We start from the raw sequence: 12,694 nt of genomic DNA on the forward strand, positions 1-12,694 counted from the left end.
TGTTATGGTGAAAATATTAAAGCTCTGTTCTTGTAGCAACTTTCAGGTATACAATATAGTATTCTTAGCTATGGTCACCATGCTGTACCTTAGATCCTCAGAACTTATTCATCTTATAACTGAAAGTTTGTACCCTTGACCAACATCTCTCTATTTCCCCCACTTCCCTGGCAACCATCATTCTACTCTGTTTCTATGAGTTTGATATTTTTAGATTCCACATGTAAGTGAGATCATATGGTATTTGTCTTCCTCTCACTTATTTCACTTGATATAATGCCCTCAAGATCCATTACATTGTCACAAATGGAAGGATTTCCTTCTTTTTAATGACTGAGTAATATTCCATTGTGTATATATACTACATTTGGTTTATCAATTCGTCTTTCAACACACACTTAGGTTGTTTCCATGTCTTGGCTGCTGTGAATAATGCTGAAATGAACACGGGAGTGTAGATATCTCTTTGAGACAACGATTTCATCTCCTTCAGATACATACCTAGAAGAGGGATTGCGAGATGATGTGATAGTTATGTTTTTAGTTTTTTGAGGAATCTCTATACTGTTTTTCATAGTGACTGAACCAGTTTATATTCCCACCAACAATGCATCAGGGTTCCCTTTTCTCCTCATCATCACTAGCACTGATCTTTTTGAGAACAGCCGTTCTAACATGTGTGGGATAATTTCATTGTGGTTTTGATTTGTATTTCCCTGATGATTAGTGACGTTGAGCACCTTTTCATGTACTTGTTGGCCATTTATATGTTTTCTTTGGAAGAATGTCTATTCAAGTTCTCTGCCCATTTTTAAATCAGATTGTTTATGTTTTTGCTAGAGTTGTATGAATTCCCTGTGTATTTTGGATACTAACCTCTTATCAGTTACATGGTTTGCAAATATTTTCCTCCATTCCATAGGTTGTCTTTTCCTTTTGTCAATTGTTTCTTTTTGCCGTGCCAGAAGCATTTCAGTTTGAAATAGTCCCGCTTGTTGATGTTTCCTTTTGTTGCTTGTGCTTTTGATGTTATATCCAAAAAGTCATTGCCAAGACCAGTGTCAAGGAGTTTTTTCCTATGTTTTCTTCTAGGAGTTTTATAGCTTCAGATCTTACCTTTAAGTTCTTAAGCCATTTTGAGTTAATTTTTGTGAGTGGTGTAAGACAAGGATCTAATCTCATTCTTTTGCACGTGAATATCCAATTTTTCCAACACCGTTTGTTGAAGAGACCGTCCTTTCCCTGTTGAGTGTTCTTGGCTCCTCTGTCAAGTATTAATTGACCATATATGGGTGAGTTTATTTCTGGGTTCTTGATTCTGTTCCACTGGTCTGTGTGTGTTTCTATGCAGGTACCATACTGTTTTACTTACTGTAGCTGTGTAATATAACTTGAAATCAGGAAGTGTAATGCCTCTAGCTTTGTTTTCTTTCTCAAGGTTGCTTTGACTATTTGGGGTCTTCAGTGGTTCCATACAAATTTTAGGATTGTTTGTTCAGTTTCTATGAAAAGTGCCATTGGAATTTTGATAGAAATTGCATTGAATCTGTTAATGGCCTTGGATCATACTGACATTTTAACAGTATTGACTCTTCTGATCCATGAACATGGGATATCTTTGCATTTTTTTGTGTCTTGTTCCAATTCTTTCATTGGTGTTTTCACTATATAGATCTTTTCATCTCCTTGGTTAAATTTATTCTTAAGTATTTTATTATTTTTGATGTTATTTTAAATGGAATTTTCTTTTTCAGATAGTTCATTGTTGCTATACTGAAACATAATGATTTTTGTATGTTGATTTTGTATCTTGAAACTTTACTGAATTCATTTGTTAGATCCAACAGTTTTTTTGGTGTAGCCTTTAGAAGGAGCCTTTCTATATATAAGATCATGTCATCTGCAAACAGATAATTTTACTACTTCTCTTCCTATTTGGATGCCTTTTTTTTTTTTTTTTTTTACCTAATTGTTCTGGCTAGGACTTTCAGTACTCGAATAAAGGGTGAGAGTGGACATGCTTGTCTTGTTCCTGATCTTAGATGAAAAGCTTTGGGCTTTTTACCATTGAGTATGATGTTAGCTGTGGGTTTGTCATATATGGTCTTTATTATGTTGAGGCATTTTCCATATATACCCAATTTATTGACAGTTGTTCTTTTTCTAGTTCCTTGAGGTGTAAAGTTACATTGTTTGAGATCTTTCTTTTTTCCTAATGTAGATATTTATCACTATAAAAGTTCTCTCTTAGCACTGCTTTCGCTGCATCTCATAAAGTTTGCTATGTGATGTTTCCATTTTCCTTGTTTGAATATGTTTTTTTTATTTCATTTTGACCCATTGTTTGTTCAGGAATATGGTGTTTAATTTCCTCATATTTGTGAATTTCTAAGTTTTCCTCTCTTAAGTTTCCTGTTATTGATTTCCACTTTCATACCATTAAACTTAGAAAAGATACTTGATATAATTTCAATCTTTTTAAATTTTCTGAGACTTGTTTTGTGACCTAACATAGGATTTATCCTGGAACGTGTTCCAAGTGTGCTTAAGAAAAATGTGTGCCCTGCTGCTGTTGGATGGACTGTTCTGTATATGTCTGTTAGGTACATTAGGTCTAAAGTATAGTTCAGAGACAATGTTTCCTTATTGATTTTCTCCCTGGATGATCTATCCATTGGTGAAACTAGGGTATTTAAGTCCCCCACTATTATTGTATTCTTGTCTATTACTCCCTTCAGATCTGTTAGTATTTGCTTAATGTATTTAGGTGCTCTGATGTTGTGTACATATATATTACAATTGTTATATCCTCTTGGCGAATTGACCCCTTTATCTTTATATAATGACCTTCTTTTCTCTTGTTACAGTTTTTTGACTTAGTTTTATATAAGTATAGCTACCCCTGCTCTCTTTTGTTATCCATTTGTGTGGAATGTTTTTTCATCCCTTCATTTTGAGCATGTCTGTGTCCTTGAAGCTAAGATGAATCTCAAAGGCAGCATATAATTGGATCTTGTTGTTTTATCCATCCACTTACTGTGTGCCTTTGATTGGAGAATTTAATCCATTTACATTTAAACTAATAATTGATAGGTAAGGACTTACTTTTGTCATCTTGTTAATTATTTTCTGGCTGTTTTATAGTTCTTTTGTTCCTTTCTTCCTGTCTTCTTTTGTGAATTGATGATTTTCTTTAGTGATACACTTTGATTCCCTTCTCTGTATCTTGTGTGTATCTACTATAGTTTTTGTTTTGTGTTTACTTTGTGGCTTACTTGAAACATTACAGTAGTCCCCCTCTTATTCATGATTTCACTTTTTGCAGTTTCGGTTACCCACAGTCAACTGTGGTCCAAAAATATTCAGTCGAAAACTTGAGAAGTAAACAATTCGTAAGTTTTAAATTGCGCACCATTCTGAGTAGTGTGATGAAATGTTACGCCATCCTGCGCCATCCTGCTCCATCCTGCTTGTAGTGTGAATCATCCTTTTGTCCAGCGTATCCATGCTGTACTGTATAGGAAGAAAACATGGTGTATATAGGGTTCAGTACTATCCACGGCTTCAGGCATCCTCAGAGGGTTTTGGAACTAACCCCCATGGATAGGAGGGGAGTACTGTATATAGATACAGCAGTCTATTTTAAGCTTATGACAGTTTAACTTTGCATACAAGAACTCTACTTTTTTATTCCCTGCACACACATTTTATCTTTTTGATATCATACTTTACATTTTTTATATTGTGCGTCCATCAGCAAATTATTATAGCTATAGCTGTTCTTAGTACTTTTGTACTTCAGCCTTAATTCTAGAGTTGTGGTTAACACACCACCATATCACAGTACAGAGTAATCTGAATCTGCCTATATGCTTCCCTTTATCAGTGTGTTGTTTATTTTCATATGTTTTCATGTTACTTGTTATAGTCCTTTTGTTTCAGTGTGAAGAACTCCTTTTAGCATTTCTTGTAAAGCAGGTCTAGTAGTGATGAACTCCCTTAGCTTTTGTTTATTTGGGAAAGTTTTTATTTTGCCTTCGTTTCTGAAGAACACCTTGGCTGGATAAAGTATTCTTGACTGGCAGTTTCTTTCTTTCAGCACTTCGACTATAGCATCCCATTCTCTCCTGGCCTACAGGATCTCTGCTGAGAAATCTGCTTATAGCCTTATATAAGAGAAATTTTTTTCTCTCACTGCTTTTGAAATTCTCTCTTTGTCTTTGATTTTAGACAGCTTTATTATAATGTCTTCGAGAAGATCATTTTAGATTAATATTTTGGGGTGACCTATTAGCTTCATGAACTTGAATGTGTATATCTCTCCCCAGGTTTGAGAAGTTCTCAGCCATTATTTCTTTAAATAAGCTTCCTACTTTTTCACCCTCTCTTCCTCCTTACAGGACTCCAGTGATGTGTAGATTGTTTTCTTAATGGTGTCCCATAAGACCGGTAGGCTTTCTTCATTCCTTTTCATTCTTTCTTCTTTCTGCTCTTCTCACTAGATAATTTCAAATGATCTGTCTTCAAGCTCACTTATTCTTCTGCTTGATCTAGTCTGCTGTTGAAGCTCTCTATTGAATTCTTCAGTTCAGTCATTGTATTCTTCATCTCCGGAATTTCTGTTTGGGTCTTGTTTATGTTTTCTCTTTGTTGAAGTTCTCATTTTGCTCTTGTGTTGTTTTTGTGATAGCATTAAATTGTTTATCTGTGTTTTGTTGTACTTCGTTAGAACAATTTTGAATTCTTAGTAGGGAAAATCCTGTACATCCATTTCTTTGGAGCCGGTTACTGGAGGTTTACTATGTTCCTTTGGTGGAGTCATGTTTCCCTGATTCTTCATGATCCTTGTAGCATTGCGTACATGTCTGTGCATCTGAAGAAGTAGTTACTTCTTCCAGCCTTTGTGGACTGACTTTGGTAAGGAAAGACCTTCACCTGCATGTGGGGGCACACTGGAGTATGCTGTGACCCCAGGTTAGGGGTGCAGGACACTAAATGCGGAGGCATGTGGTTCTTTCAGGTCTGTGGTGGGGTATGGTGATTCATTGGATCAGGCCTTAGGATGCACAGCATTGACAGTTGTATGGTCTTTGGTGAGCACTGCCTGGAGTCCACAGAAGCTTCAAAGACTATAGAGATTTTTAGCAGCTCCTCCAAGTTTATCAGCTAGGGACCAGGGTATTCAGCAGTAGTAGCCTGAGCCAGTGGTGAGCACACACTTGACTCCGGGGCCAGTTGCAGGTGCCTGTGTCAGGGGCCAATTGCAAATACACATGTAGTGGTGGGGGCCAGGGCAGTCAGCAAGGGCTAGGTGCACTGGCAGCAGTAGGGGTCCTGAATGTTGGCATGCACTACTGTGGCTGCTGGATCTTGCCATGGACAAATGCCAGTGGAGGCCAGTGACAGAGATTAGGTTGGGGCTATGTGGGTGCATAGCTAGAGGGGCTAGCTGCAGGTGAGCCTAGTGGTGCAGGCCAGTGACAGAAGACAGGACTCGATCTGCGCCCACATGCAGTTGGCTGTCAGTGTGGTTTAACGTGGCTACAGGATCTTGCCCTGGGGTAAACACAGCAATTCAGGATGGTGACGGACCTTGGTTGTAGCTGGCAGTGTGTAAGTTCATTGCTAGAGGGGCTAGGCCTGAGCATTCGCAAGTTGGTGGGTGTCAGCTGCAGGAGTCTAAAGTGATCTGTTGCATTCATGCAGCTGCAGAGGCATTACTTGGCTGCTGGTGGGGATCCCAGGCTCCCACCAGGGCTGAGTTGGGGGAGAGGGGGTGGGGAGGGACTTGGGCAGATGGTGTCAGCAAACGCAAATACACGTGGAGTAAAAGCTGATGAAGTTTGCAGGGATCTTCAGCAGCTGTGATGGCCGTTAGTTTCTTCAGTGGTGAGAGCTGCTGGAGTTGTTGCAGAGCAGGTCACTGGAAACCATGGTTGTTCCTGCTGCGTGGCTGATGTTGGTAGCGCCTGCTTTTCTTCTTTGTTCTTAGTGGTTTCTGTATGTCTTAGCTTTACTGGTCTCTGGTTGTGGTGAAACCAACACAGGTCCGTCATGTGGTCCCCCTAAAGGCTGGGGAAGCTGGTCACTCACCCTGCTCTCACTTTCCCAGTGAGGGGAAATCTTTCTACCCTCTTGGCACTGAGTAGTGCCAGCTTAGGGGCTGGGATGATGCAGGCAAGTTGAAGCTGTTCTTCCTTCCCTTTTTGTGCAGTTATTCTCAAATTTTTTTTTTGCTCATGTTTCTCAAACATGTTGCTCAAGTTTCTTAAAAGAACTCCAGAGCTCTCCCAGAGCTGTTTTTTCTCATGGATAGCTGTCTAATTGTTGATCTTCGTGAGAGGCCAGAGGCTGGGATCTCCTACACCATCATTGTGACATCACTACCCTTGAATCAAAAATTTCTTATTTAAACTTTGTTGAATCCCAATTTCTCTTGCTGTCGATCCTTCATTTCACGTATTGCACTTTCTGCCAGCTGAACAGTGATCACTTATCACCAGCAATCTGATGGACTTGAAAACAATTAAGTTCTCCTTCAAGCTCTCCAAAGGCAATTACTTCATTTTCTTTAACTATTTCCTAAAAAACATACCTGAGTACTTTCATTCTCTCCCCTAGGCACCCCCAGTAGCTGAATAGCCAGTAGCAGTAGCTAAATAACCAATAGCAGTAGCTAAATAGCATGCTTTTTGTTTCCAGTTAAACTTGGAGATATGATCCTTCCAGTGTTTCATGTATTCAACATAAAATTATTCATTACCTAGTATGTATGCATTATCTTGGAACCTGTTCTGTATAATGTAATTAACTATGACATAGGCATTCTATTTGAGACACTTATACTTTGTACTCTGTTGTAGTTGATTTCAGTAGATAGACATGGTAGCACAGAGTTAATTATAAGTTTGTGGTCTTCCAAAAGATGTCCAAGATTCTAATCCTGTTTTCTACCATTCGTTCATTGTGCTATGTTAACTTATAATAACTTCTCCATCAATATGAGTTTCCTTATCTAAGTCTTTTACATTTATTTAACTATCCCTTAGCATAGAATCTGATGTGTATTAATGTCTCTAAATAATAGAGCACTTTGTACGTACTCAGTCTTTATATTCTTATCTGATTACATGTTACTGTAAACATGTAGACTATTTGGATTTATTTTACCTGTTGTCTCTGAAGTGGAAATCTTGAGACTCAGAGCTTTTGTCATTTAATGAATTGACATAGATGCTAGTGTCTGAATAACTTTGAAAAGTCAATATTTTACCAAACTTTTTAGACCTAGACATAGTCATAAAGGCTAATATTTTTATTGGTCATTTTTATTATCTAAATCATATTTAATCCTAAATTTTTTTCACAAGGAATTCTGAAAACATACTTCGAAAACTACGAAGTATTTATCGGTATTTTTACCAATATAAACTCCAGGGAATATTCTCTACTTTAATTTACATAGGTTTTTGGAGCCCTGGGTCAGATCTTTCTGAAGTTATGTTTTTTCATTCTACTCAATTCCTTAAGAGAATATAATTAACCAGTTGGATGACTCAGTAACACAAATAATTATTTGGCCCAAAATATCAGTAGTGCCACTGTTGAGAAACCCTGCTGTCTAGGGCTTACATTATACATCTTTAATTTACCACAGTGTTCTATTCATGCGTAGTGCAGGAACCTTACAACAACATACTTTGATTTCCTCCCTTCCTCCCATCCTTTGTGCTGCTGCTGTTAGTGATTTCATGTGGGAATTCCTTCCAGGCATTGCTCAGAAAGTTGATGTTTTTTTGGACCCTGAGAAACACCAATTGAGAAATTGGAAAAGAAGAAAAAACACTTATAATTCTTCTGTGAGAATTAAACCTTAACAATTAACATAGGGATGTTAGTGGTTCACAGAATCTACTGATGTCAAGTTGAAAGCAAGAGCAGGAAATGATGACGTGTAGAGTTGGAAGTTAAGGTTGACATTTCCGGGAACTGAGAGAGAAGTGGTTATGATCAGTATCGCTTGTAACTCTTGCCTTGTGTTTTGTGGCCCTGTCTACTGTTAATGGTGTGTCGTTCTTGCAAATAAAATAAATGTTAATATGCCAGTGTGCATAGCATACTTATACAAATTCTATGAGTAGTGTTCCAGGAAATAAAAAATACTGATTTTTTTTACTGGTTTTCAAGAACAATTTTCCTTTTGTAGTGTACACATTAATTTCTGGGTTCTGTTGGTTCTCCATTGCTGATAATCATTTGGAATCACACTTCTATGCTAGTGATTGAACCTCTGTACCACCTGGTGTGGCAGTTGCTGCTGCTGCTACACCTGAGCGAGCCATATAGAACTCCCTATGTATGTAATCTCCCAATTTGGGGGGTAGGAAAAGTTTTTGTTTCATATGCTTAAGTGGTTCTTGTTGTGGAATGTCGTTGAAATTTTAAGAGTATCTATACCTTAGATTATCTTTTCTGAGGATGATTTATAATTTTCTTACTACTAAGATAGGAGTCTGTAATCAAATCCTAGCTTGTTTCTCACAGCTGTTAATTAGATCCATGAAGAATGGAAAATGTCCCTAATAACTGACCATACATGTGTGTATGTGTCTCTCTATATATATGTATTTAAGAAATGTACATTCTTCCTTCCCTAACACAAATGAGTAAGAACTTGTACTCTGGAACCTAACAGATAAGAGCTGGGGCATATATAATTCCAACTCTGTCACTTTACTACTTTGGCAAGTTTTAACTCTCTGAACCTCAGATTCTTCATTTTAAGAATATGTAAAACAACAGCCATAAGAAGAAGAATAGCAACTCAATTCTTGGGGAGTTGAGAACAAAATGACAAAATGCAATTAAGTCTTAACAGTGCTAGGCATAATAGCTGCATTCAGAAAACGTTAGCCTTTATCATCGCTAGCCTATAAAGAACATAGTCCGTAACCCTGGACAAGTGGTTATCTAACTACTTCTTCTGTTCTTTCCTTTCCTTGAGTGATTTTCAGCATAACGTGTTACCGTAGGATAGTGACACCTCTGAATGTTGTCAGTTCAGTCTTGTATCACTTAACAGGAATACATTCTGAGAAATACATCATTAGGTGATGTCGTCATTGTGTGCACATCATAGAGTGAACTTCGACAAACTTAGATGGTATAGCCTACTATACACCTAGGCTATATGGCACTAATCTTATGGGACCGCTGTCATATATGCAGTCTGTCGTTGACCAAAGTGTCGTCATGCATTGCATGACTGTAACTGTCTTGCATTCTAACTGTAGTAAGCTGAAATAGTTATCTTCTCCGTGAAAATGCTGTTGATATTCTCATATAACTAAATGCTGTTTGTTTTGCTTTAGGTCAGAGATGCGTGAGAGTGGAAGACATGGCAGAGAGCTTGAAGAACATTTCTGCTTTTTAGCGCTTCCTCAGAGTGATGTGGCTGAGATACATCAGAATGGGATAAGTACCAGAGCATCTACATTGAAGATATTAGGAAATCCTCTTCTTGGAATTTATATGTTTAGACATGTTGATGTTGCCTTGAATTATGCTCACAGTAGAAGCATTACTGTAGAAAGTATTATAATTTTTAAGGTAGGTAGCATAAAACAAATATTAAATATTATATTCAGTTTTCTTTAAATTGACCTGAATATATTTTCCTTTCAATAAGAATTGTTAGTGTTTTTAAGTGGCAGTATATAAAATAAATGATAATTATCTACCATTATCATCATCATCATTTGAAATTTCCCCCTCTTTCTGACTCTAGTCGGGTGTGCAGCATAAAACAAAACTCCAAGTAAGCAAAGGCAGCCTTTATCATCTTTGTCTTCCCAGTATATATTTTTCTGTCCTCATTGACTCTCCTCTTTTTCTTCAGACCATGATTAATGCCAGAGTGTTTGAAGTGTCGTTCTCCAAATCATTGGTTATAACAATTCTAGCTGTAGCTCAGGTTACTAAACTCTGACTGTTTATTTTAATTCATCATATTATACAATGTTAATTTCTTAGTTTTGAGGATTTTGCCTTGTATGTAAGATGTTAATTAGGAAAAGTTGGGTACAGTTATGTGGGACCTCTGAACTACTTTTGCAACTTTTCTGAAACCTAAAATTACTTTTTATTTTGGAGTAAATTTAAATTTACAGAAAAGTCAAGAAGATAGTACAGAAAGTTCCCATATACAATTCATCAGCGTCCCCTAATGTTAACATTTCACATAACTCTGGCACATTTGTCAAAACTAAGAAACTAACATTGTGTGTGTCAATTCTATCTTAATAAAAAAATTTTAAAAATAATGAAATGAAAGGAAAGTAACATTGGTACAGTACTATTAACTAAACTACAGACTTTATTCAGCTTTTTACCAGTTTTTCCACTAAGGTTTGTTCTCTTCCAATATCCAAATGCAGCATATCACATTACATTTAGTATTGTTTTTAATTTTGAATGAATATATTAACATATTTTAAAATAACATTATTAGAATTGCTAACTAAAATGTGTACTTGTTTTCATGTTAATTACACTTTCTTCTGTCTTGTCTTTTATCACTTAATTATGTTCATTTTTTTTAAATTTTATACTCGTTTTTGTACAGAATATACATCACTTCTGTTATATACAGAAGTTTTGGAATATTTTACAGTGAAGTCTCTGTTTTTGGTTCATGGTTTCTTGGCACATATTTAGAAAAGAGTTCTCCCTTTTAGATCAGATAAATATTTGCTTGTGTTTCTTTCTACAATGTTTGCATTACTTAAATATTTAACTTGTTTGGTATTTGTTTTGGTTTATAGATTAAGAAAAAAATTTAAGTTTTTGCAGTTGTTCCACACTATTTATTGAATAATCTGTTGCTTCACTTATTTCAAATGGTACTTTTGATACTATATTTCTATAGACGCTTGGGCTTATCTGGGCTTTTTATTTGGTTCAGCTTTTTTTCCCCCTCTCTGCTTTTTATTGTGGTAGTACCATCCTTGTAAAAAGTATTTAATGTCTGAAAGTGTGAGTCACCTGTCTTGTTCCATCATTCTCTATCCTTAACCCCCAATTTTTTTTCAGAAATCTTTTTTCAAAATTTTCTGGAGTATGCTTGTTTTGTTTAGCCTTCCAGGTAAATTTTTAGACTAAAACTCGTTTGTACAAATAGATTTTTATTGAATTACTATAATCTTAGAGTTTAATTTGGGGGTTTAGACTATAATTAAATTAATTTAGGGGTAAGGCTGGTCTTAGAGTTTAATTTAATTAGACATAATTACGGTAAACCATCCCAGTCATTTGTCTGGCACATGGATTATGTCTTCATTTGTATTTGTTTCCTTAAAAAATGTTAGCCTTACTTTTCTGTTTGAGTGTGAGGGTTTAAAGTGTTTGGTATATTTTTATATATCTCCTTTCTGCTTTTTTATTTTTTAGGTTCTCTTTGGAAAAGTGAAGAAAATTCAGCCTTCAGTGGATAAAAACAAAGTTTCTTTGGATCCTTCTCCTAACTTTGATTGCCACATGTCAAGAAATATACCTTCTCTGAAAGATACCATTGAGCTACAAGCCTACAGTTCAGCTGTATGTTAACTTTTGGGTTCATCTGACTACTTGAAGGTCACATGCTTCACATAATACGATACAAGACTTAAAACAACTTCCCAAAATATTAAACGAAAATCTCTTAATGCATTCAATATAATATGTCCTTAAATAAATAAATAGTGAAAGCTCTCTTAATATTTGTGGGAATGGATTAAAAAGTTTCCAGATTTACATTTAACTTTGTGCAAAGTACAGTAGTTGCTTTTCTTTAGGTATTCCATAAATAAATTCCTAACTTGCAAAACATGCCAGTTTTTTTTTAAACAAGGCTATTGTGAAATAATGTTATTAATCTTTTCTACTTTGCAAAAGGAGAAAAGACTTATGTGTTAGTCATTATGTGTGAAACAGTGATTTTCTGTCATATGTTGCTGAGACACTTAGTAGACTTTTAATCTTCTATAGAAGATTATATATAACATATATATGATTAAATGAGGATAAATCTAGAAGTATATATATGCTCCCACGTGTAAAGTGAGCTATTATTTTTGTAATTAACTTTTCCTACCAAATAAAATATAGTATAGTGGTTCACAGCATATACAAAACATTGAACTTTTAATGGAAAAATACCTTTCTATTTAAAGACAGGTTGTGTGTGCTTCTGCTGGTATTGGTAGCCTACTAAAGAAAAAATAAGTGGTGGGGAAAAAAATTCACACATCTTCAGAAATCTAGGGTTGAAGAAGGCAAGAAGAAGAGGATATATAGAAGCAGATGAATAAATAACACCATGCAGTTATATAGTTTTTTTTAATATGAGTGTATTCAAGTCTGCTAAATTAATCAGCATAAAAATATTCATTCTTCTTTTTTATGTTTCAGGTCTACTTCTATGAATACAATGTTCTTTCAAAACCAGTAGATAAACCTAGGCAGTGTCTACCATATGCAGTAGTAACGGTGAAATTTATTGGTCAAAAAGTAGATAATGGACACTTTATGACATCTTTGAGATTTCTCTCAACAGGAATTTCTAAGAAGGCTGGTAAGATATATATATTATTCTACTTCAGTAGCATTTGTACTGGTTTTATAACTTCTGAATAGTGTTTGATAATATATTATGAAT

General features: G+C 35.7%; 1 protein-coding gene across 1 annotated transcript in view; it reads left to right on the forward strand.

Annotated features, from left to right (window-relative positions):
* The window catches only part of TEX15 (testis expressed 15, meiosis and synapsis associated), a 48,589-nt gene that overhangs the window by 14,989 nt on the left and 20,906 nt on the right, over positions 1-12,694 (forward strand). The window contains exons 3-5 of the mRNA XM_046648687.1: positions 9,372-9,609; positions 11,449-11,595; positions 12,448-12,610. Of these exons, the coding sequence (XP_046504643.1) occupies positions 9,372-9,609; positions 11,449-11,595; positions 12,448-12,610 (548 nt within the window). The remainder of the gene's footprint in view (positions 1-9,371; positions 9,610-11,448; positions 11,596-12,447; positions 12,611-12,694) is intronic.

Source organism: Equus quagga, chromosome 22 (genome assembly GCF_021613505.1).
Source record: "Equus quagga isolate Etosha38 chromosome 22, UCLA_HA_Equagga_1.0, whole genome shotgun sequence".
Classification (NCBI taxonomy): domain Eukaryota; kingdom Metazoa; phylum Chordata; class Mammalia; order Perissodactyla; family Equidae; genus Equus; species Equus quagga.